This window comes from Acipenser ruthenus, chromosome 5, assembly GCF_902713425.1.
Source record: "Acipenser ruthenus chromosome 5, fAciRut3.2 maternal haplotype, whole genome shotgun sequence".
Classification (NCBI taxonomy): Eukaryota; Metazoa; Chordata; class Actinopteri; order Acipenseriformes; family Acipenseridae; genus Acipenser; species Acipenser ruthenus.
In genome coordinates, this window is record NC_081193.1 from 82,648,095 (window position 1) to 82,674,802 (window position 26,708).

A 26,708-nucleotide genomic window follows, 5' to 3' on the forward strand; every position below is an offset into this window, starting at 1 on the left:
GCATTTGCAGCTAGCTATATATACTTTAGCAATTAAGTAAACAGTGTATTGGCCAGGAGTTGCAGTTTATATTCAGAGTAGGTGTTTAATTGAGCTTAGGACAGCAGGATCTAGGCAAGGGAACCAGGCTTTTGAGGAGCTGCTCTATAACTAGGGAGTGCATGCACTCTCATTTTTATGCTTCGTTTTGAAACAAGTAAATAAAGCACTACTTTTTTACTTTACTGTTAGATGCTGTGCAGGGACTCAATAATAATAGCCGGTATGGTGAAGATCTTTTATTTCTAAACATGGCATTGCTCAGTGGAGAGAAACTATATTCCTTTTTTATGGTATTTTCTTGGATTTCCCCTCTCTGTGTCATCTATATATGTGTGTATTAAACAAACAGATTAGGAAAAATGTATATAAGGAAATGTTTATCACTGGTTATGCCCTTAATAATGTAGTTGCCACTGTATTTGCCCCATGTTGTACTTGTTTGAATTATTTGCTTTTTCAAATTAGAATATGCAGCATATTGTACCAAATAGTGCGTGATGTGTGTAGTTGTTTAGTTAATGTTATATTTCAACAGAATAGTACAGAAACACATTGTGATGCATTGCAGTCTTTTATTATGTATTTTTATATAAAAAATATATATTTTCAAAAATAGTATATGGTATACAATATATTAACTTATGCAAAATACATGATAAATGTCATCTCTATAAATAGGTATGCAAATAAATAATTTACGAAAACAAATGCATACATTCTTTGTTTTTTTTCCAATAATATAGCCAACAGTAGGTCTACAATATAACCTGTGCATTTACATAAAGATAATATCTTTAAATACATACATACATAGCCTACATACATACACATACATACATAAATAAATAAATAAATAAATAAATAGCATTGAAAACAATACGTTTACAACAGTAAAAAAGGATATTTGGTATATTTTACTCTGCTCAAGAAATATTCATTATCTAGGTTATTGTCAGTTTTCTAATTCAGCTCCTCTTCCTCCTCTGAATCGCTGTCATCGTCACTGTCAGAATCCTCGTAAAACGAGATTGTAGCCTGAACTGGGTAGTTTCTCAGCAGCGTCTCCGCTTCTTGATACAGATAGTCATAGCATTTAGATTTGGGCCAAAACAACCTAAAACAGAAAACAATGGAAATATGAGCATTTTAATACACAAACATTCAAGGAATGTTAAATAGGTTACTCAAATGATGTACTTTTCGCTGGACAATAGTGGACAAGGAAGTGTCGCAAAAACGTACATTCCTTTCCTTTCCTCAAATCTTATGGGCAGTTAAAACTACATATACCGATCGAAATCGTGCAGGCTTCTTAATAAGTATAACTTGTCAGTTTACATTTATAATGAAAATGGCATCCACACTTACTTCACTGGATGTGTATACTCAACAGTCTTGGTGGTCTTCATAGCAGATAGGTCTACGTTTGCATCTACCTTGACATAAGGCTGAAAAACAATATATTATACTTATAACTCCTGTTTAAAAAACTTTTTTTTTTACACAGAGAATTGTGAGGGTCTGGAACCACCTCCAGAGTAATGTTGTTGAAGCTGAGACCCTGGGATCCTTCAAGAAGCTGCTTGATGAGATTCTGGGATCAATAAGCTGCTAACAACCAAACGAGCAAGATAGGCCGAATGGCTTCCTCTCGTTTGTAAACTGTCTTCTGTTCTTATGTTCTTAACATCAAACGCACGTGCACCTTGACTTACCGAGCTATGCAATCTCCTTCGGTTCCTATGCGACTCTTTCTGGACAGCCCATGGTCTCCACAGCCCATTCGATCTGATGAAAAACAAAATAATATAAAGAAGATCAGAAGGTGGTTATGTAAAATAATATCTGGAGACTGGTGCAATATCTTTTAAAAAATGAAAAAAGTTACATCAACCTGCGCCTTACCTGCCAGCTGACTGTTGGACTGACGTTATATAGGATCCATGGTTTGTTAACCCAACCGTGGTCTCGATGTGGTTATTCTGCATCGTGTTTGTTGAAGGAAATCCTCGTTGAGCAGTGAATTATTCAGGAACAAGTTGGGTTGTGACTGCCCTTCAGACTTCTCCTGGGTCTTTATATACGCCTTGTCCTTGAATGTTTTTGTTGCAAACTCCTAACACGTCACAAACTGGTCAGGTGTCAAGATCACACTTCCCCAATTGTGTGTTAACCCCAGTTACATATGGCACATGCCATTCCTCAAGACAAATATTTATGAAGTGTGCTGATAAATAAATACATTTAAAAAACGACTGTACTTTGTGCTTAACTTAAATGTGCATTTTAAATGTTCAGAATAATATTATTTGTTCATGGGTGAATTGAAAAGTAAAGCGACAGACGCATCTTCTTAGCACATTGTCTGTTTTATTTGATCGTTTTAATTTATTCTGTAGCTCTAGAAAATCACCTGGATGTAGACTGCCCGACTCTGAGACGTACTTGAAAAAGGATTTGCCCCTCGATGTGTATTTCTGCCAACTGGTTTGCTGGTTTGTTTCATTTGTATATCTTTTGTATATGTTACGGTCTTAGGCGCATTAATGACTCCAGAAATTGTACACTTAACAAAACACCGTTGTGACCATTTTGTAATTTAAATGTATCCTGTAGCTCTAGAAAATTGTGTACCTTAACTGAGACCTATTGAATAAAAAGTGTTTCCCCTCCATGTGCATTTCTGCAGATATTATATGTGTTGGTTTATTTCATTGAGAACCAATAGCTGACCTATTTTTGCCCCAGCAGTTCCCAGGGTGGAGTGTTAACGATGGTTTACTTTTGTGTCATATGCTTTTGTCTGTATGGGACTTCTGATAATCTAAGCGGTGAAAGGTGATAGCTGTAGCACGCGTCTCTAAAGAATGCGGTTTCACAGTCGGTAACATTGAGGACTTGTAATTCTCAAACCTGTTTAGACTCTGAGTCTCATCCACAATTTTTTTTTATTTTTTTGCACATCCTTCATACAGTATAACGAAATTGCAATATCTAGTTTGTCAGTCGCCTGTGATTCATTGTTATCCCAAACGGTCCTATGAGTTATTAGGTGTATCACTGCAAACCCGTTTTCATATGTTATTTACTTAAAAACACATCACCTTTCAATTGCACATTCACACTATATAGAGTGAGTAGACCTGTAGCTGGTAGGCTCTAGCTGTTTACTTTGTTTTCATTTGCATTTTGTATGTTCCTTCATAACCCACACATCGAACTAAATGTATAAAAGCCTGAATCAATAAACCACATCAAATTTTGATTTCACTGTTTGCCAGCTGTCACCTCCAACCATCCCCGACCGGCGCCTAAGACAGATGGGCACGTGCGAATCAACACACTTCTACAAATTAACACCTCATTTTGTGTTCACCAAAAAAAAAAAAAAAATAATAAATAAACATTTTTATTACCTAGAAACACCTTTCAATACAACACAAACGTAGGTTAAAAATGAAAAACGTTATCACCATTAAACACGAATAATGATAATGTATGTACTGTACTATGCATGCCTGCAGCGGCTACGATGTCTCCAAAACCTATTACTAAAACGAACAAATGCTTCGAAAAATGTCCATGAATATCAATAATAAACTAGGGTCAAAAGTTAATTATAGGAGTGTTGTATTAGTATATTGTATTATGATGAATCGGTGATAATAACCTACATGAGTATTATGGTGACTCTTCTTGTTCCACTGGGCCCCATGGCCAAGTGTTGAACATTTCTAAAGTGGTATTGAGATAAGAAAGTAAGGTATTTTTGTCCACCAATGGTTTCTGCTTGGGGAGTATGGTAATAAACATAAAAGACAAAGGTAGCTACGTTTAAAATAAACTCGATTCTAACACCGAATTAGACAATAAAAGTCCGATGTGATGCATTTTATACAGTTTTGAATAGGTTACTTTTGTGTAGACTTGGTGGCCCTTGACCTTTATTGTTTAGGTTCTATAAAGGACACTGCTGTATTTGTCTACAAAACTATTACTTCGTCCCTAACCAGGCGGTTTACATAATCGCCCGCTAATGGTGCGAAATTCAGCAAACACCTTTACGAGAACCTCTGTATACCACTTACTGCACTAACCTCTGAATATATCACACCTAAACCTGGGAAATGCTGGGTCAAGAAAGAATTGGGTATAGTTTCTCAACAAAGGCGTTACTGGTGATTTTTTTTTTTTTTTTAAGAAAATAAATGTTAATAAATGATCATATTTCTGGCGGAGCGTTAACAACAAACGCTTATATCCATTCACATATATGCACGTTGAGCGATCAATACTATAGTTTTCAAATATTACACTATAAGAGGCATTTAACAGTAACGATGCATGTTTTACACATTAAAAAAACACTACTCAATTTATAAGACAACACACGTTACTACCAACAGAATACTTATTGCCAATCCAACACACAACGGAAAACATACGATAATTGAACAGCCTTACTCTACCCTTAGTTGGCTCGACAGTATGAACAGTAGTGCTGTGAACGCCTGGGACACGAGTTACCCATCACTGCAAACCACTTTTCACGTGTCGGTGTTATTTATTTAAAAACACGCAATTGTATCACCTTTGAATTGTAATGTTCACACTGGGTATATTATGAAAAAAGAGCAGGAGGATAGGCCTATAGCTCCTTAGTTCAGCATAGATTTTTCTTTTTTGCTTGCATTTTGAGTATTCCTTCATAACTCACATATTCAACTAAGTATGTAAAAACCTGGACCAATAAACTATGCAACATTTTTTTTTTCTTCTCCGTTCGCAGGCTATCACCTCCAAGTAATGAGAATCTTCATCACCGACAGGCGCCCACAGAACTGAAGTGCGAATCAACACACTTCATTGCTTTGCAAACACGTATTTTAAAATCGCGTATTACGTTTTAGATTTAAGCTACACCAAATAATTAATATTTACTCCTGTATCTGATGTAGGGCAATATGTGTTGCGATGTTTTGACAATATGTGCATTCAAAGGCTGCGGAGTGGCACTTGAAATGGAGGAGACATAGATTTTCTCCATATAGTAGTCTGCTATCACCATATTTAAGGTGGTACTGCTGAATTACGTTATTAGATGGTAAATTCTGGTTTAAGTTTATTTTAACAATTCCTGCTTTGAAACAGTATGTTGTGTTGCTTTATGTTGAATGTGTTACCTTTGTATTTAAACACAAATAGGGTAAATTCGATTTTAAATAACTTACCTAGTGAAAAGTTAATATAATACAACGACAAGTATTTTACATGGGGAATTTAAATCCTATTGTACAGAGGTTACTCACTACAATACTTAACATGGTTATCTGGAACACAATAGAATGAAAGCGAAAACACTTTCCAAAGAAATTCGGTCTTTTTGTATTTCTCTGTGCAAATTCCGATGCAATTGAAGTTATAGGATTCCTTATGGCTATACCCACACATCAAGTCATTAAATCTGTTCTGTATCATTTTTTATCGTAAATATTTTTTTTTTTATGTGACGAAGAGATGAAAAGCTCCACCGCTATTGCGCAGTACAAGCGCAGCAGTTTGTGAACTTCTGGAAGTAATCTTCAGGCATCATAAGCAGCTGTGTGAGCAAGCGATCAAAATCAAAGTCATTAGAATAGGTTTCCAAAGTTATTGTTGAAAACGTTACGTTTTCTCAATTAATTCAGTTTCCCAACGTGAGATTTGTTTTAAAATGTATCTTGCGTGGTGTTGTGGGGGAGGGGGTTTCTGAAGGGGGCTGAACCTGCTTTATGGCCCGGGTGCTACTGGGAGAACCTACTGGTTTTGTTTTTACACCAAAAGATAGCCAGTATGGTCATCAGTTCAAACAAACTCCAATACTACTAAGAGTTATAACATAAATAACAAGATATACATTTTTTACTTTGGGTATGAAAAAAAATGAAATATGTGCTAACCTTTATGTTAGATGGAATTGCCCTCAAATTACAAGATGGTTGAGTTCCAGACAATAGAACACACATTTCAGTGTTAGTGTCACCTGCCTGCACCATCTAGTGTCATAGTTATGAGCACTGTGACAACCAACCCGTGTGACAACCAACCACGGTCTCCCCTACACATCTTCTGAAACAAGATATTATGGAACGCATTTTATTGTAATTTGACTACAGATACTCCTTCCAGCTAACACGTGTTATAGCCCCCTCCAAACAGAAGAGCAATCTCTCCTGTCTTCTTTACACGTCATTGTTGCACCTTTGGAAACCACACTTCATCCTGGGACTATCTGGGGCAATAAGAGATCAGCAGCAGGTTCTCAGAAAGGTGTTTGCACAAACTGGTGGTAAATCTTTGCGTTTACCATACAAAAATGTTCTTTGAACCTAAACAAATGATTCACACTTTGGTTTATACACTGGCTACATTATGTTAAAATATATAATGTGTTATAGAAAATCATACTAATTGTAATGACTGTTATTAAAGGTTCCAGAGAATGTTTAATTGTGTGGAGATAGTTGTGTACAGGCTATACAACACTTTATTCAAAAGCATACACAAGCACATAACATGTATTATTAATTAAGGATTTACAAAGACAGTCTGTCCAATAGACGCAATTTGGTACGAACTAGAAGGAGTGTCTCCTCAAGTACATTGGGCTATGCGCCCTTAAGTTTAAATTATGTTTTAAAGGTCTACCTTAAGACTGACCCTTTGGGACGTCTGTTTACCCAAACTTTACCAAGTCGTGTTGTCGTTGACGTTGGATATGACTAACTGCATTGGAATTTAATTGGCACATTTCAAAGTTTAAGGTAACACTTAGTTTGTCCGGGGCAAAACGTAAATAGCTTCAATGATATACTAACATTTTGTGGAACTGTTTCTATATATATATATATAAAGGTATGTTTTATAGTAATATATTTTACTGTTATATATTATATGTGAGAAAAACAAAACAAAAAAAGACACTCAACTGTTATGCATTTCAGTATTTTATTGTTAATATATTACATCTTCAACAGTTAAAGTTCTTTATAAAAATATATATATATATATTTAACGATATTATAGTATATATCACACAATATATTATCTTTTCCATAACATATGGAATTACAGGCCATTTCTAGAAACCAATTAATACATACATGTTATTATTATTATTTATTTGGCAGACATAAATAAGTATGTTAAATTAGAATATTTACAACTCGAATATTAAAGTATACAAATTAATGACATTTGGTCTATATTATTTATTTTTTTCTCAAGATATTGTCATTATTTCCGGTGCGCAATCTTCTAATTCAGCTCCTCTTCCTCCTCTGAATCGCTGTCATCGTCACTGTCAGAATCCTCGTAAAACGAGATTGTAGCCTGAACTGGGTAGTTTCTCAGCAGCGTCTCCGCTTCTTGATACAGATAGTCATAGCACTTCGATTTGGGCCAAAACAACCTAAAACAGAAATCATTGAATATATGAACATGGTTGGACAACGTAGAGGTGAATCTCCATAGTGTACAACAGAATATAACAATCGAAATTGTGTATTAGAAGCTTCTGTTCTACATTGTGCTGAAGGTTATTTATACTTACTTTACTGGATGTGTATACCCGACAGCCTTCGTGTGCTTGACAGCAGATAGCTCTACACTTGCCTTTGGCTTGACATAAGGCTGAAAATTAAAATAATTCATTACAATGCATGTTAAATTAGCATTCCAACAAATGTCCAGTGATTTATTTATTTATTTATTTATTTAAATCGTGCACATGGTTCTATTAAACCTATTCTCGCTTGGTTTACGCGCTGGAAGAAGGGTTTACACAGGGTGAGTAAACACTATGTAAGCCCTTTTTCCAGCACGTAATAGCGCGTAAACCAAGTGAAAAAGGGGCTCTTAATGCTGATTCAAACGCATAGATTTAAAGTTCAATAGAGAAGTGCAAAAGCAATATCCAATCCAAATCCATGCTTTGTGTTATATATTTTCACCTGTTTAACAAATCCTGATTTAAGGACGCCAAAAATAACTTAAACTTAATAACGTTAGTACATGTTTCAACATGAAACGCACGTACACCTTGACTTACCGAGCTGTGCAATCTCCTTCGGTTCCTATGCGAGTCTTTCTCGTCAGCCCATGGTCTCCACAGCCAATTTGATCTAATGAAAAAATATATAAACACGATTAGAATATGTATAATTATCTCTTGAGGCTGGTGCAATCTCTCTCTCTCTCTCTCTCTCTCTCTCTCTCTCTCTCTCTCTCTCTCTCTCTCTCTCTCTCTCTCTTTTAATTTAGAGTTCAGTCTCTGCCTTACCTGTCAGCTGACTGTTGGACTGAAGCTATATCGGATCCATTGTTTGTTAATCCAACGGTAGTCTTGGTGTGGTTATTCTGCATCGTGTTTGAAGGAACTATTCGTTGAGCAGTGAATTCTTCAGGAACTAGTTGAGTTGTGGCTGCCCTTCAAACTCCTGAGTTCTTATATAGGTCTTGTCGCTGAATGTTTGAGTTTTTTGTTGTTAATCCCTAACACGTCCCCGTGTCACAAACTGGCCAGGTGTCAAGATCACACTTCCACAATTGTGTGTAAACCCCAGTTACATATTGACAAATATTAATGAAGTGTGCTGATAAATACCTTTGAAAAACTACTTTGTGCTTAACTTAAATGTACATTTTTAATGTTCAGAATAATACTATTTGCTCATGGGTGAATTTAAAAGTAAAGCAACAGATGCATTTTCTCAGCACAGTGTGTGTGTGTGTGTTTTTTTTAATAAATTTAATTTATTCAGTAGCTGTAGAAAATCATCTAATGTAGCCTGCGTGACTGAGACACACTTGAAAAAGAAGGATTTGCCCCTCGATTCATATATTTTGATATGTTATGGTCTTATGCACATTAATGATTCCAAACACCTTTTGTTTAATCCTCTGTTGAGAACCAATAGCTGACCTCTTCTTGCCCCAGCAATTCCCAGGGTGAAGTGTCATTTCCTTTTGAAAAGTGCAACCATGTTTTACACTTCAGGTTAGGCGTCTGAAAATAACATTTCATCCTGGGGTTTGCTGTGGCAAGAAGGGATCAGCTACAGGTTCTCAATAATAATAATAATAATAATAATAATAATAATAATTACAATCCTGATCAATGTTTAATGTATTTACAGTTACATTCATTTCCATATTTTGTTTTCAAACACCATAGCAAATTGGTACATATTACTAACAAAACAAATTAATTACATTTGAATTAAATTTACTTTTAGACTCCTTTTTCGTGTTGGCTTCAACAGGTCTTCCTGAGGCTGAGAGCTTTAACTTGTACAGTGGTTGGGTACACATGAATAGCACTTAGAAAAACGCCTTTTATTTGAATTTACTTATGAATTAGATTATTATACGGTATGTTGTAACGTTATGGTTTTGGGTCCACTGATTTAATTGGTAGCCATGTACGACCTCTTCCAAACAGAAGAGTAAATTCTGTCTACTTTGCACTTCACAGTTACTCCTTGGAAGTCAGACTTCATCCTGGGAATGTTACTGATATTCAACTGGCAGCATATACATATTTTTATTCTATTGTTTCCCTTACAAAGACTCATAATATATAAAAAAGTGTAAAAATGAAATAACATTACAGGATATACGTACTACAATGTGTTTCTATGTTGCATGAAATTGTGTTTAATTTAAAAAACTTGAAGACCTTCAAATGTAACTTTCCCAGCAATATTTAACATTGTAATACACTTAAAATAACACATACGCGCACTTTACTTGTTTTCTCAAAAGCCGGTTCTCTTAACCCTCATAAGGTAACCTGGGGTCCATTCAGACCCCACAGTGCTTTAGTATCAGTTGTCAGGTAGTTGTCAGGCACCCATCCTGTGGCCGGGGTGTTGCACAGTCCGAATGGCATGACGTTGAATTGCCATAGGTCCTGTCCGGTGGAGAATGCGGTCTTTGGTTTTGGCATCAGGGGTGAGCTCCACTTGCTAATAGCTGCTCCGCAGGTCTAGGGAGCTGAACCAGGAGGACCCAGCGATAAGGTCCAGCGATGAGGTCCAGTGACTCGTCGATGCGGGGATGTGGGTCAACACAGAACTGCAGGCTTCCATCTTTCTTGTTCACTAGTACCACGGGCGCGGCCCAGGGGCTGTTGGATGGTTCAATCAACCCAGCTTCTTGCATCTCCCAAATGATCTCTGTTCCCGACTGGGTGGGGATTGTCCAGTATCGATTTGATGTTTGACCATTCCCGTCCATCCTCCGTCCTCCGGCCTCACCGCAAAGAGGTGCTCAAACTCTTGCAGTAAGGTGCGGAGTTGATCGCTCTCTCTTTCCCGGAGTCCCTCCTTGCTGCGCTGGTACACTTCCTCCATGGTCTCACTGAGGCGGCTTCCTGCCCTAGGTGCACACCATTCGCAGGAGCTCTCAAAAGAGCTGACACTGGCTGGGATCCGGGGGTTGATGCTGGGATCGGCCGTCTCTCTCTTGCTCTGTCCACGTCTGTTGCAGGAGCCCTTGAAAGGGCTGACACTCGCTGGGGTCTGGGGGTCGATGCTGGTGTCTGTCGCCACTTTCTTGCTCTGCTTGCGTCTTTTGCAGGAGCTCTCAAAAGAGCTGATGCTGCTGGGGTGTGGGGTTTGATGCTGGGAACGGTCGCCGCTCTGTCACTCTGTCCACGTCTGTTGCAGGAGCCCTTCAAAGGGCTGACGCTCGCTGGGTCTGGGGTCTGATGCTTGGTCGCTGCCTTGCTCTTGGCGCTTGCCATTGGTAGCCTTTAAAAGGACAGGCGGCTGCCAGGACCTAGGATGGGCAGGAAAGATTGGCTGTGATGGCAGCGGCCATCGCTCTGGCTTTCTGCCGGTATTTCAACCCTGACGGACGCCTTCTGCAGGAGCCCTTGAAAGGGCTGGCATGTACCAGGGTTTCCGCAAAGCCTGTTGCACTGGGTGGGGTGGCTGGTTTCTGTAGAAGGAGCGGCAGGCCTGCTCCGAAGGTCACTGTCCCTTTCACCAGATCCAGCCGCCCCCTCGCCTGTTGAAGGAAATCCAACCCCAGGATGCACTGGTCCTGGATGTTGGCGACATCCCTCGCATCGGGGACAGTTGTCCTGTCACCGTCCGCAGTTGCACTGTCGTGATTGCCACTGTAGCCTGGCTGGTCTGGCCAGCCTGCTGAAGGATGTCGGGTCTGACCAGGGTGACGGTGGATACGGTGTCTATCAGCGCGGTGCAGGGCATGCCCTCCATCCTGCAGTTCAGCTGGAGATGCGCCGTGATACTGGTTCTCCCCACGATGACTGGTGTGCTAGTGGTTTGTTTGGGGTTGGAGACATGGGCCGAAGCTTCCCCTTCAACTTCGGCCCTAAGGGTGGGGGCTAAGAAATAAATAAAGAAATAAATAAATAATATGTGTGAAGACTGAATGTTCTAATGGGTCATATTCACAAAGCTTTCATTCTTGAAGGGTTTTTGTTTTCACGTTTGTTATAATGGATTTAATTAAATTTTGTATAGCCTGCTCATTAAACATTTGGTGACTGCTGAGACACGGTGAACTGAAATCTTTAGATGGTTTAGATCCAAAGGACAGTCTTGTAGCCTATACTGATCATGTCTGAGCCGGGTAAGATTTCTAAACAAAAGCATTGTTCAATAGAGCGATACGTCACGTGGGGAAGCATAATTACCGATAATGGTTACCTGCAGCCTCAGGTGACACCTTTTGCACTCAAACCGTAAGCTGAAGTGTAATTTCCAACGGTGTAACCATGAATTGTAAAGCTGACAGCACGGTTTAATGTTCTGGTTTGCATAATAGCAGAGTAAATACCGCATAACTGGATATAGACTTGAGAATCCCAAACGATTGAGTTCTATTTTAAAAAAAATAATTAAGCATACATCTTATGCAAACACATTTCTGTGTAAAAAATGCAGTTTATTTTGGTATTGGTAATTTTTTGTGCGACTAAAGTATATTGTAAAACAACACTAAAAGTTGTTTATCTGTATAATTCGTGAGCATTTGGCTTTACAGTGTCGTTTATATGGGATGAAATTAATTCATTTTTTTAAAAAAATATTCTGCACTATATTGTAATAAATGTTGTTCCAATACACTCGTCTGAGAGAGAAGCGTGCTAGCTAACACCTTGAGAACCGTGTTATAAGCCCAAGAAGAAAACAAAAACGTGCAGAAAAGTGAGCTCGTTTCTACTGTTTTACACTTCATGATAACACCTCGGAAATTAACACTTTACTCTGGGAATCGGGGGCAAGGGGACCGCTACAGGCTGAAAACAACAAAAATAAATACATACATTTATAGTAGAAGTAAATTACATTTATTCAAAGATACTCGTTTTCAAATATGACAGGGAAACAGCATTGAATACACTGAGAAAAACGAAACTCCCTGACGTTTTAAAGCAACCCTCATTACAACTAACACATCTAATAGAGTAACATTGCAATTCAATATGAAAAAGTACCTAATGGAAGATACTATTTTAAAACTCCTTCAGCCGTAAGCTATATCAATCGGTAGTCTGAATAGAAGCTTTGAGAAATGTGAACACATGGGACACTTCACGTTTTACTGTTATTTATTCAATAACACTCAATTATATCACCTCTCCTCAGCTCTATAATGTGAAAATAGAGCGGGTATAGGTTCTTCCTACAGAATATCTTTTTAGTTTTTTGAATAGGTAGATTGCAGGTTCAGTTTACTTTAAGCAAACTATTGTTTTTGAGAATAAACTGCGTGTGTGTTTTGAGCTTATTGTGAGTATAAATATTGCCTAGGAAGTGTTTATGACAACCTTAAAGGGTTTATATAACATCAAAAGGTATTTAACTTTTGCATCAGGTTATAAACACATTTTAATACCGCCGACCTTAACTCCCCTCATGTTACAGGGAGATGAATCCAAAAAAGGTAGCATTTTCTATCAATCGTCTGTCGGATGTGTACGTTTATTTACTAAACATTTATTTTACAGTGCCGGCAACAGAAAGGTTATTTTTTAGAGTAAATGTCTGTTTTCTACTTGATGGTTACACCTTTGGAAATCACACCAGGATAGCTGGAGGCAACATGGGCTCAGCTTCGGGCTCTCAGAAAAGGTGTTGCTGAATTTCAAACAATTAGGGGTTAATTATGGTTCCTTCCACGTGAAACATTGCATTGTGGCCAAAATTCAACTCGGTTAATTATTTACTTATGTCTTGGTATTCTCAAAAGGTCGTTATAGTTTACTGCATGGTAGCCCGTTGTTAAACATATCACTACCGATTATGTAACATAACTGAAAAGATTTGATCTTCGCTCTTTTCCTTCTTTTTTTAAATCCAATTCGAAAATAATACGAGGTTATCTCAGAATTTTGCCCTTTGTTGTTTTTTTTTATATAGAACCACAAGGACTCCAGACCTCCAGATATTTCCACAACACTATAGAAAAGTTAAATAGCTATACACAACTTTATTTTATAACTCAACAAACTCAAATACAGATTTGAAAAAGGAAAAACAGCACTAGATCATTTCATCTCATTTGCGTTACATACCAAAATAGGTTCAAATATTACCTTCTCATGGAGGTCTACAGTCTTTGAATTGAATTGCACTTTAAGTCAATGTGTTTTTGTAACTTATTACGGCATAGGCTATTGCATACCTCATTTTACACATATTAAACATAACTTTTACTTAGAAAGAAATACCTGCCCAGAGACGCGTGGGTGCTATAGCTGTCATCTTTGGACGGCATGATATAGTCCCAATCAGAGAGAATAATAGCGTGTGACCCAAAAGTAAACCCTTGTTTCTACTCAAGGTTACACCTCTGAAAATAACACGTCACCCTGAGAATTCTGGGGAAAGAATGGGGTCAGCTATAGGTTCTCAAGAAAGGTGTTTAACTGGACATGTTTATAGGAATCATTAGTGTGTCTAAGTGTAAGACAATACCAGATACAAATACACAAATCAAATGAATGAGAAAATATGGGAATGAAAGATACTTTAATCAATAAATCGGGACCAACGCTTCTTTTTCAAGTCAGGCAGGTTGCACGCGTTACATTTTGTATACAGGCTTAAGCATCAAAAAAATTACATTTGTGTTAAAAAAAAAAAAATGCATTTGCACTGTGGAATTCACATGAGAATAATTTAAAATGTACATTCAAGTAAAGTCTAAGCTTTATTTATTTATTTATTTATTTATTTGTTATCAGCACGCTTCATAAATATTTGTCTTGTGGAATGCGTCTCTTAAGCACACAATTGGGAAAGTGTGATCTTGACAGCTGCGCAGTTTGTGACACGTTAACGCGTTAGTCTAGCAAACGCTGAAACGTTCAAGGACAAGGGGGATGTGAAGACCCAGGACAAGTTTGAAGGCCAGTCACAAGCCAGCTAGTTCCTGAATAATCCACTGCTCAACGAGGATTCCCTTCAACAAACACGATGCAGAATAACCACATCGAGACCACGGTTGGGTTAACAAACCACGGATTCTATATAACGTCAGTCCAACAGTCAGCTGACAGGTAAGGCACCGGCTGAACGCTAATGTTTAATTTTTAAAAAGACATTGCACAAAGATCTTGAGATAATTTTGCATAAACATCTTCTAATTTTCTTCTTTGTATTGTTTTTGTTTTTCATCAGATCCAAAGGGCTATGGAGACCATGGGCTGTCCAGAAAGAGTCGCACAGAAACCGAAGTAGACTGTATAGCTTGGTAAGTTTTGTCAATTTATGTTTGTTAACTGTTAAAATATATAACATATAATGTTGACATAAGGCGTCACGATTGGATACTACTTTTTGGCTTCATTTGAATCAGCATAACATTCCTCATACTGTCGGAATTGGGATTTTGCAACTGTTTTCATCCTTCCTGGCCATTTTTTATTTTTGCTCGGAACACGAAAAACAGTCGGAAAGTTAAAATCCTGCCACAAAAGCCCTTTGCGGCGGTTGGAAAAGCTTTGATATTCAGGGCAACCATCTCTGTGCCATGAGGGCACAGAAATGCTGTCTCTGTCGGCAAGTTAGCTCAGACAACATCTTGAGGCCAAGACGGTGCTTGAATACCATCTGCTGAGACCTGTGAGTTTACTTGCAGCTCTGTTGCTCCTATTCCATCCTGTGAGTTTACTTGCAGCTCTGTTGCTCCTATTCCATCCTGTGAGTTTACTTGCAGCTCTGTTGCTCCTATTCCATCCTGTGAGACCAGTGAGTTTATTTACAGCTCTGTTGCTCCTATTTATTGTAGAAAGTTGTGTGAGGTTACGTTACAAACAGGCTCTTCACTTCTCATGAGCCCAAGGTATGGCTTTCGGGCATGTTTTGGTCAATTTGCATGGCTATTTTTTGGTGTGAGAAGGCGATTTACCCACCCTTTTAAGCCATACCATGGTTTGGCCGACAACTTCCTGTGTGAGGAATGTGTGTTGTATGTGTGCGCTACATCACAATCTCACGACAATGGAGAGAGAATTGGGAGTTTCATACTGCATGAAAACCCCACCATTGTTTTATATTTGTTTCTCATATTTCTTGTGTATTAACTATTCATATCTCCATTGTTTTCTGATTTAGGTTGTTTTGGCCCAAATCGAAGTGCTATGACTATCTGTACCAAGAAGCGAAGGCGCTGCTGAGAAACTACCCAGTTCAGGATACAATCTCATTTTACGAGGATTCTGACAGTGATGATGAGAGCGATTCAGAGGAGGAAGAGGAGCTGAATTAGAAGATTGTGCACTGGAAATAATGACTGATACAAGTTATAGATCGGCTATGTCTTACGTATAGTTTTTCTAAAGTTTTAAAAAAAACTTTGTTAAAGAATTGGAGTCTTTATTTTAATATGTATCAAATCTTTCAACATTTAGTTTCCCTACGTTTGTGTTTTATTTCTTGTTAATATAAAGAACAAGAAGGGGTACAGTACCCAACTGCAATGTGGATGTATGCCACAGAGATTTGTAGACATGCAAAATATCTCAGTCTTACCACTATTTTGCTAATTTACTGCATTTCCAGCTAACATGAATATCAGTTTGATAATATACAGTGCAGTATAGCTAAACTTAGTGTAATGTAACTTTGATCTGATACAAACTATCTACTACAAAGACATTTCAGTTACTGTATTACTTCAATATCAGGGTCTACTATATATTATATATCTTTACTGGGATATCTTATTTTCAGACAATTCAAGATAATGTATTATTATTTACTGTTTCTTTATTGATATATGTTATTTATTTATTTGGCAACTTACAGGTGTTACAGGGCAGTGCAGGGTTACAGTGCAAGCTTAATATTTAAATACAGTGTAGTTTACAGTAAGTGCAGATAATATATATAGTTCTGTGACTGAGTACTTATGTTTCATATAGACATTTCCTTTAAACAGAAAGCCTGTACACAGGTTGCCAGGGTAGAATTCCATGCATGCTTTCTACTAGAAATCACACAGTGGATACGTCATGATAAATGCTATTAATTACCTGGAGTATGATGTAACTTTGAAACCTCAGCAGGCTACTTGTCAGTAAGTACTTAGAGCAAATGAATCAAACTTCAAAGCTTTTATTATAATACAACAGGTGCTAAGAGACAACAACAGAGTATGCCTGCTTCAATTAAACAAAACTGTGTCAGTTTTGAGACAATAGTGAACCCAAAAGAAGAAGTACAATGTATGGTGAACGTCACAAAGTCTGCTTTCAAATGTCAGCAGTTTCAAACAGTCAGCACCTCGGCGGATTCCTTCACGCATGCCAGACACCTGAAGAGGAAGAACACTGGAAAGCTTTTCCAGGGACAGATCAAACACATAAGACATGTTGTAGGATGTGCTTGACTCAAACCATTTTCATTGTTATTGTAGGGATTTTAAACCTTTTAGATCGGTACAGATCCACAAGTAAGTAATGACTTCAGCAACAAACAACAAAAAACAATGGGTTAAAAAAAAAAAAACAACAGCCCACCATAATGTTATGTTTATTAGGAAGTTAATGCCCTAATGTATGATATTTTGCCAGAATTTGAAAGTAAGAGTCATTAATTAGATATGCAACACTATTATCAAAGAGGATTTCCTGGTTATGTGTAGTTCCTTTCTCTGGAACTCTGGAACCACTTATTAATATATATATATATATATATATATATATATATATATATATATATATATATATATATATATATATATATATATATATATATATTAGTGTTTAGTACTGCTGTACAATGACACCAGAGGGCGCTATAATATCATGACTCACAAGAATTACTCAACCATTTGCAGGCTGAAACCCTCTTGTGACGACGCGTTCTCTGAACGTCAGGAAAATGCGACAGCAGACGCCTGGGAGTGGAAGTAGGATATTAATTAAGAAAAAAAAAAAAAAAAGGAAGTTGAACTCTCTATAAGTTTGCTTCAGATGTACATTGAGCCAGTACTTTAAAAATGAAATCTTAAGATGTATTTATAAACACATTAAAAACGACGAGAGAAATATATTGATAGAGTCCCATTATGATTATTACGAAATAACTAACTTATAGTTGTATCATCACACAGTCTTGAGGAGCTCCACATTCATATACGTTTTTTTTTTTTTAATGCTATTTTTCGTACGCTAGATGCATTGTTTGCGTTTAGCCCAGCGGAACATGTAAACACAACGTTAACAGAGCGTCTATTTTTTTAATTAGTCTGTACATTTCTTTACATTTCTGGAGTCTGTTAATGTTAAAGAAGATTTAAAATGCTTAATATACCATCGCAGTCGTTCCCAGCCCCTATTTCTCAGCAGCGGGTATCGTCTTCAGTCGGGCGAAGCAAGGTAAGCCAAAATAATTGAAATGATTGTTATTTAGGGTTAAGTGATCATGTTCCCCTGACTGTGTAAGCACAGTGGTGTGTCTCGCATCAAACAGTTCACATAGACTAGCCCCGTTTCTCTGATGGGCAACTCGGAGCTGCCATTCTTAAACTCAAGTTTACCAGAAAATGATGCACAAATTGCAAAAAAGGCCATTTCCTGTTACGGGAAGTAGCCTCCGTCATAACCAGTGACTAATTTTGACACTCAGTAAAGATTGTACTGCTGTGGTGTAGTTGTCACCAAATCTTCATGTTTTAAAACTATTATTATTGTTGTTATTATTATTACATCTGTAATGGGCTACAGTCCTAATCAATGATTTTATTTAATATTTTCCCACAGCTCTTATGTGCAATTTGCTACACCAGAAACTAGGCACTGTTATTGGTTTAACCGTTGTTTTTTTGTTGTTGTTTTACATTACTGAAGACCGTTTTTAAGCTGCTTTAATATTGCTGAATCATTGGGTTCAGTAAGTCTTCAGATCAATCAGCTACTAGGAACGGGACGAGCATTCATAGTCCTTAAGGCCTCCTCTTGTTCACAGTTTGTTATGTTTTTGTCTTGGTTTACAAAGCTGCGAGTCCACTTACCAAAATATAATAATACAAAAAAAGCAGGTGCAAAGGCGAATTTCATGTGAGGAATAAATCATTGTAATAACTGTTCAGCTACCAACTGCATGCTATAATATAAACACACTTTTATAGAAACCTCGCTTGAGTACTGAAATACAGTAGATGGTCGATTGCACACAAACGCATATACATGAAGTATCAGCAATTGATTCAATTAGTTTCTTACCCAGTTGGCAGAATGCACGGTCCACAACCAGAAAACAGTATAACCTTAAAGTCTTTGTAGGTAATAAAATAATTCCACAAATCTTACCCATTTTACATTTCTATTAGCTACATATGTCTCAAATGTGTAGTTTTTAATGAAACACGTTATTGAAAAAGGGTATTTTCATTTTCAAAATAGAATTTGAAATTCTGAAGCGAAAACCTATATCAACAACTTTTGAAAACAAATGTATAAACTATTTTTACTGTTGCATTTTCTGCTAAATGATTTTTTTTCTTCACATAGGCCTATTTCTTTTTCCTTAACTATGTGTATGTGTATCACTTAAGGAGTGTGTTGTAACTGGTAAAATATTCAGTGACAGTCACTGACTGGCAGCAGTTTTTCCTAGCAGAAACGCTGCCTCATTAAAAATGGTAGTTGTATGGAGCAATACTGTTGCAAAGCTATGACTTTGTTTTGTGTACACACTAGGGAAAGGGAATGGGACTGCTAAATACTGGCTTTCACAAGCTAAACAAAGATTTGTGTGTACCAATTTGGCCAAGCGTTATGACACCACATACACTTCCATCATCCAGATTCAGTAACAGTTCAAAATAATGTGGAGGATGTGTCATTATTTTTCTGGATTGATTTGTGTATTTGGAGCCATGCCCAGAAGATTCAGAAATGTTAAAAAACCTAAAATGCCTTGGAATCCCATTGCAGGATGCTATTTTAGAAGTTGCCTCTTTTCCCACACAAAGAGAATGAAATCAGGGCTCATCCGAATCATTATGTGGCCATAGTACAGAATTCTGAATTCTATCCAAATACATAAAAATCCTAAGAAATTATTACAGTAAGTATTAATTTATAGAAAAGAAACATTGAGGGAGCATCTATGTTTTAGTATATCTGCCCCCGACACTATAGTATTTTAACAGCTCATATCTCACAAACCATTTCAAGTGGGGCAGCTTTCATATAGCCAAGTTACAAAATGTGTGTTGTCCAGTAAAAATGAATTGCTTCTCTGCCACATCGTTTTAACCTCTGGCTATATCAGTGATGCAAATGTTTTTCACATCCATTTCATGTAGTAGTGCTAGTAGTAGTAGTAAACATAAACATCTATAAAATACAGGAGTTAACAGCCTTATTATTGACTAAATAACTATTAGACTCATGTGACTCAAAGGTCTTCACTGACTTTGCCTTAGCTGTAAAAAAAACCCCCCAATAAACATAATTTTTAATTGCAAGGTCCCATTAAAGCCAGGCCGGAGTTTGATGGACTGGATTCGTCTTACAAAGAGTGGAGCAGACCTAACAGGGGTGAAAGGGAAGTTAATTGAGGTGACAGAGGACGAGCTTGCCAACCACAACAAGAAGGATGACTGCTGGGTATGCATAAGGGGTGAGTCATTGCCTCGTTAGCTTTGGCCTTTTCCCTTAATGATGACAATGGAAATTGCATAGGAGCAAGCTCATTACAAAACAGAACCCTGGTGTTTATCTGAACCAGCAGAATTCCAAATATCTGTCGGTTGTAGCCGAGATTGATTACAATTTTTTTTTTAAAAAGCATCTAATTGTTTTCCTTCTGCAGTAAACACATCATTAATTTTTGTGGTTTACTGGCTGGAGCACATTATGAAGTATTATTCAATTAACAAAGTCCTGCAAAAAAAAGATATCCAAAGTAGTAATATGCATTGCAGCATGTTCTTTTGTCAGATCTGTTACCTTTGTCAATTATTATTATTTATTATTATTATTTGTTTATTTAGAAGGCGCATTTATCCAAGGTGACTTAGAGACTAGGATGTGTGAACTATGCATCAGATGCAGAGTCACTTACAACTACGTCTCACCCAAAAGACGCAGCACAAGGAGGATAAGTGACTTGCTCTGGGTCACACAATGAGTCAGTGGCTGAGGTGGGATTTGAACTGGGGAGCGCCTGGTTACAAGCCCTTTTCTTTAACCACTGGACCACACAGCCTCCAATAAATGAAATGTTCAAAAACAGCATAGGATTATGTATTATTGACAGAATATAATGAACTCCTGCCTGTAATTTTCCAGTCGTAACACCAGGTGGCACAATGGCACTTTAGTGCATAGATTTAAGTAGTTCACATTGTTTTAAAAAAATTGTGTTTGTAGTTCTCTATGATAAAATAAAATTGTATTAAAATGTTCTATTAAAAAAACCTAAAGAAATCAAGTTGGAGTCTGTTGAATGTATCTTAACAGCACAGCTCTGTGTTCTCACACTTCTGAAACATTCTAGCAGTGGGTGTGAGTCTATTAATCACATTTGTATCATTAAGTATGAAAAATGGCAGCAAGGACATACTAATGGGTAGTTAAATCAATTGAATACAATACATTAGAATAAATTATAAAATAATACAATCTTTTCAAGGTTGTTACTCCAGTGCAATTGGCTCAATGATATTTTTCTACATTTTGTTAAAATGAAAGCCTAATGTTCTGTAACAGAACCATTTGTAAGAAGAAATGCAAGCCCTTTGAACCCTCAAACTAGACATAAACACCTTCAAAAATCTAAACATAGGCTACACATTAAACGGAACTCAAGAATAATGCACTACCAGTTACCTCCATCTTTCTATATAAAAAATAATACTAATTAGAAAGGATGTGGTGTTGGAAAGTTGATATAAAAATAATTGAGGCCCATAGTAATTTTGTTCTCAAGTTATTAAAGTAAATGTAAACTGAACCTGCAGTTCCATGACCCACCGTTACCCTGTCAATCAATATTTGAATCGCACTTTATCAAACACATGCTTTTAGTTTAGTGAATAATACAAAATGACAATCACAGACCAGCACACATTATCTATGACTGTTTTTGCAGTTCAGCCTATTGTGTGTCTATTTCAATAACAGCAAATGGTGCAAACACATACTGAAAACAGTCGAATAAACAGTGTATTAATTGTATGTGGGCTACCATTAACACCTATTTGCTCTCTTCAGAATAGCCTTGTTTATTTCTGTTATCAAAGGCTGCATTGATTGTGAGGTATTCTTCCAAACTGTTGTTTGTGTAACTAAATGATATGGGTGCTCATAGTGTGCTGTATACTTTAAAGATAGGCAATGTATTATCTATTTCTGTTATTAATTTACTTCACATGCTTCAAGGTCTGTTTTAAAATGTAGACACCACTAGCCAAAATATAAAACAGTAAAGCTTGCATAAAATAGCTAGACATGCTTACAGTATCCCAAAATGTGCAAATGATAAACTGCTATGCTATGCTTTTTGAATTTTGCATGAATCAAATGCATGTCAGGTATGCATGTTGGCCCTCTGCCATGTTTCTTCTGCACTATGAATCTAACTATTAAAAGTTCTTGTCATCTAAAAAATAAATAATAATAATAATAATCTTTCATCCAATTTGGGCTGCCATCAGTTCCCTGCAGTCTACAGTCTGCGACCGAACTTCTCACAGAGGTCAAAAGTCACCTGTATGATATCTTATGATGTTCCATAAGTCGCCTGTATGATATTTTATGATAGTCCATAAGTCGTCTGTATGATATTTTATGATAGTCCATAAGTCGCCTATATGATATTTTATGATAGTCCGTACGGCTGCCATGATGCTGGTCATTGTCCATCATCTGTGATCATTTTCACAAAACAGTCTGAAACTTGTTAGAAAGACAGATGCCACAGCCTGTGAAAATATGTGCACATGATACTGTGTGTCAATAAAATAGTGTTACCTGTACAATATGTCAATAAGGCAGAGAAACGTGAATTGCAAAAGTGACAAAATACAACAAAAATAAGGATTTCAAGAAATTTAAGTAACTGTCATCAATGAACAGTAACAAACTAACTAAAAATGTTTCAAAATTTCAGGTCTGGTTTATAATGTGAGCCCGTACATGGAATATCACCCTGGGGGAGTTGAGGAGCTCATGAAAGCAGCAGGATCTGATGGTACAGATCTATTTGATCAGGTGACAGTAATGGTTATACATTTCTGATGCTGCATATGAAGTTTAGGGGCAATATTCTTTATTTGAATCATCTGTCACCAGCACTGGTCAAAAAAAGTGGGACATTAAATTAAATGTCAAGAACAGGCACACCAAGTAAAAGACCTCTTCATCGCGGTCAGCAACCCACATTGAGGGAGAAGCAATCAAAAAGGCAAACGGAATGCTTGAGTATGTAGCCACAAGTGTAGAGTACAAATCCAAGAGGTTATGATGAGGTTGTATAATACACTGGCGAGACTGCCGCACTTGGACTACAGTGTCTAGATCTGGTGACCACAGCAACAAAGGGACATATATAGCTATTGCCTTCATTACAGCTATTGCCTTCATTACAGTGTGTAATGGGTGAGTGACCTGAAGTTAATGTTAGTATTTTTTTTTTCCAGGTTCACCGTTGGGTTAATTATGAATCCATGCTGAAAGAGTGTCTGGTTGGCAGAATGGCAGTGAAGCCACTTTCTGTTGCTAAAGGTAAAATATTCTTCTGGGTAATTTTATACTAAGCCAAGAAATTAAACAGATGATAAAGCCTATTTGATACCGTCTTCATTCTGTTTTCATGTTTGTTTGCCTTTTTAAATTGGAAGAAAATAATCAGACAGTTTTTATGCATACTCAGTTTTTATTAGGGGTGCACTGATAATAATCGGTAGCCTATCGGCATGGCACTGATATAAGGGAAAAAAACACAATCGGCTATCGGCAGTTTTTGTTATTTTAGCTGATAATGTACACCGATATTCATGCTTGAATTTCTACCAGCACAGAATTTAATGTTTGGTAAGGCGCGCTTACTAATGAAGCAAGAACACTGAGATACTCATTTTCCCAGTGCTGTGTAACGTGCGACCAAAATGCAGTAAATACGTCTCAAAATAGCTGTGTTTGGATATTATTGATGCTTAAAAAAAAAAAAAAAAATAGGTTGAATTCTAAGTAACATTGATAGTTTAAGTTATTGTTATTATTATTATTATTATTATTATTATTATTATTATTATTATTATTATTATTATTATTATTACTCGTAGTTTAGAGCAGGGGTTCTCAAACTGTGGGCCGCGACACAGTCCCAGGTGGGCCGCGGGAGCAATGACATTCTATGTATTTTTTTCTATTAATAGTGGAAAGCAGGCTCCGGTGGCAGCTGTAACTGTAGAAAAATAAAGTGTAGTGAGGGAGTTATTGGCAGACTGTCAATCAAAGCAAAAATTCACAAATCAGAGCTAACCGATTGCCTGCCTGTAGGCGGCATGTAAAGTGAGGGCTCTGACAATGGGGCAGTGTTAAGGTCATGTGATCGCTCTGCTAGCAGATGTAAAAAGTGTGTTCAGTATTAATAAAATTACAATATGTCAAATCCGCTACCACAGAATACGTTTTGTGAAGTATAATGAACAAAAAAGGCAGCTACAGGAGTTTGAATGCTTTTGTATCGTAGGCTCAGTTTTGAGGTACTGGAATGTTTTTTTCTTTTGTAGAAACATTTTCATACTAACTTTTGTATTTAATAACATTCATTTAAAAATTCAATTGATGCCTAGGATGAATATGTTTTTGTCACTAATCAGCTATTACCATTTAAAATATTGAGTACTTTGATGTATGTTTCAATGTTAACCAAATCAAGTTATTAATCAAACTGATAAATCTTGTTACATACCGGTAATTGGTTTATTAAAATATTTGGATATATTGCTATTTTATTGATTACTGGCTCATTCACAGTCGTCTTAAAATAACGCTAGAATATGTTTTGTTGGAAAATAATAAGTAAAAAAAAAATGTTTTTTGACGGATTCAAATTTCACTGCAGATGGATTTATTTTCATAAGTTTTCTTTTGGTTAAGTGGCTCAGCTCCGCTCTGCTTTTTTCTCTTTTTTGGGGGGGTTTGGGATGTTGCAAGTTGCATGTACAGAGTAGTTGCGAAAAAAGGAACTTATGCAAATCTCTTGTTTCCTTCTGTATTGTGCGCATGACAGTTCAGCGTGAGAGGTAACGACTGGACGTTTTAGTTACACAGTGTTCAGAAAGTAGGATTTAAGAGTTATGTTTTTGTGCACATTGTACTGGTTTTACTCAAAGTGATTCCTGTTCAGGTATTTATGAATGGGAATAATAAGAGACATGCACTTGTTTGATGACCAAGAAAAATAACTGCATTTCTAAAATTTTCAATTATACAAAGGTACCTAATTTTAAAGATTTGATAAAAACGCCTGTTTAGTTTTTGCAGTTTGTTTTATACACTAAAATTAAAGTGTTTCAAAAAATATATTTTCATTCAGTGCATAGGCTATTCTGTGTGATTTCCATCTTTCACAATATTTATTCAAATATTGTGGGCAGTTTAGAGTAGGTTTATTTATAATGTTACAAGTTCAAAAATATAAACATTTTCCCAAGGAGTGCTAGTAGTGGGCCGCAGTGCCTAATGCAGCTGAACAGGTGGGGAACCCCTGGTTTAGAGTACATGTAGCCTATTCAGTTACCAGGCTAACATTGACCCTAAGTAATGCTTTGTAGTTGGTTTCAGGCTGACAAAACTGTAATAAATATAGGGGTATTTATTATTCGTGAGAAAATAGTATTAACCAGGCAAATTATTGTTCAAATGCAGCATCGATGCGTGGTTAGTTACAAAACCGTCTCTGCTCCGTCTCTCTCTCTTTGGCATCACTTCAGGTCCTCCTCCGTAGCTCACTTGATCAAATCCTTGAACGTAAACAGTTTCACTGAAAAGCACTTTTTTTAAAACCAAAGACTACAGCAGCAACGACAACACTCTTCCTAACTTCCAAGGAATTGTGGGCTTTCTAAACGTTAAGTGGGAATTGCCTTTTGTAATGTTTGTTTATCTTGCTCTGTTTATTTTAATCTGCATTGGTTGTGGGTGTATTAGGCAGCATTTTGAAGCTGGAATTGATTACTGTGCCGTCTTGTTTAGTAACAAATTCAAGTTTGACTGAATTTTGTAACTGGATATTTTCATGACTTTTGATTACGTGAACAATTTAAGTGGGGCTGCATTTTTAAGCAGTGTGTGCTTAAAATAAGAATTTAACGAACGTTGTTGTAGTTCACATTGCGTAGGCTCATTTTTTTTTCTACTGTACAGTATAGGTCAAAGTTATAATACAAAATGTTTGACATCAAGTGGCTATAAAAAAATTTCACATTATATATTTTTTCTACAGAAGTGTTTTTACTAGTACAAATGCAAAGTGTTATTTTTGTGTGACTGTTGTGAAACAAATGTATAAACTGCTGTCAAGCACACAATATAATGCTACGTTACTCTTTGTATTAATTTTCTGAAGTAAATGCAACAAGTAAACAATACCTGTTCATTTTTGTCATAAATACATCAAGTAAACAATATCTCTTAATTGTTTAACATTTTATAGTTATAAAACAGTTTAAATGTAGGCCCTATGTCTTGTGCTAGTAGTTTACCTGCACTGTTTATTTATCGGTATCGGCCAATATGGGTAGATAACCATCGGCTATCGGTATCGGCCAAGAAAATCTTATCGGTGCACCCCTAGTTTTTATATTAAGCCACTTGGTGTTTTTAACCCATTACTAGGGTGACATTAGCATTAGCCCTGCACCCATGTTGAAGAATCTATGTATGATCTCTTATCTCTTATTGTTATAAAATAAATGCATTGGTTGAGGTTTAGACAGAAAACCAGAAGCAATGGCTAATACAGCAAGCTGCTCTTCCTGGCATTTGGACGTGTTATTAAATGTATATTTAAACTGCAACCAATCTGAAGAAGTCCTCCAATAGAAGTATTGTATTATTAGGAATTGTTGCAACAGTTATGTGTTTATGCTGAATCAAATTAACCTTAAACTGTACACTTAGA

At 36.7% G+C, this 26,708-nt stretch overlaps 2 protein-coding genes and 2 long non-coding RNA genes across 5 annotated transcripts in view; 2 read left to right on the forward strand and 2 right to left on the reverse strand.

The window, feature by feature from the left end:
• Positions 1 to 1,002: 1,002 nt before the first annotated feature.
• On the reverse strand, positions 1,003 to 2,030 carry LOC117402864 (protein ripply2-like). The gene is made up of 4 exons (XM_034004447.3): positions 1,948 to 2,030; positions 1,758 to 1,830; positions 1,411 to 1,490; positions 1,003 to 1,156 (listed from the first exon to the last, which is right to left on the reverse strand). The coding sequence occupies exons 1-4, from the start codon at positions 2,028 to 2,030 to the stop codon at positions 1,003 to 1,005; spliced, it is 390 nt and encodes a 129-aa protein (XP_033860338.2).
• Positions 2,031 to 14,412: 12,382 nt separating this feature from the next.
• LOC131737177 (uncharacterized) lies at positions 14,413 to 16,155 on the forward strand. The gene is made up of 3 exons (XR_009328751.1): positions 14,413 to 14,620; positions 14,742 to 14,814; positions 15,678 to 16,155. It is a non-coding gene; the product is annotated as an uncharacterized LOC131737177 (long non-coding RNA).
• Positions 16,156 to 16,663: 508 nt separating this feature from the next.
• Positions 16,664 to 17,966, reverse strand: LOC117402315 (uncharacterized). Its single transcript, XR_004544443.3, has 3 exons — positions 17,880 to 17,966; positions 17,381 to 17,463; positions 16,664 to 16,902 (listed from the first exon to the last, which is right to left on the reverse strand). It is a non-coding gene; the product is annotated as an uncharacterized LOC117402315 (long non-coding RNA).
• LOC117402314 (cytochrome b5 reductase 4) overlaps positions 17,462 to 26,708 on the forward strand; it is a 42,338-nt gene continuing 33,091 nt past the window's right edge. For both annotated transcript variants that reach the window (XM_034003338.3, XM_059024634.1), the window contains exons 1-4: positions 17,462 to 17,944; positions 20,042 to 20,195; positions 22,689 to 22,789; positions 23,218 to 23,302. In XM_034003338.3, the coding sequence (XP_033859229.3) occupies positions 17,867 to 17,944; positions 20,042 to 20,195; positions 22,689 to 22,789; positions 23,218 to 23,302 (418 nt within the window). In that variant the 5' untranslated portion in view covers positions 17,462 to 17,866. The remainder of the gene's footprint in view (positions 17,945 to 20,041; positions 20,196 to 22,688; positions 22,790 to 23,217; positions 23,303 to 26,708) is intronic.

What these genes read in the sequence shown, in the direction of transcription:
- LOC117402864 (XM_034004447.3), bottom strand. Translation starts at nt 2,030, where the DNA reads ATGCAGAATAACCACATCGAGACCACGGTTGGGTTAACAAACCATGGA. An exon ending in GTCCAACAGTCAGCTGGCAG is followed by an intron (nt 1,831 to 1,947) that starts GTAAGGCGCAGG and finishes GTTTTTCATCAG; the next exon opens with ATCGAATGGGCTGTGGAGAC. An exon ending in GAGTATACACATCCAGTGAA is followed by an intron (nt 1,157 to 1,410) that starts GTAAGTGTGGAT and finishes TTTCTGTTTTAG; the next exon opens with GTTGTTTTGGCCCAAATCTA.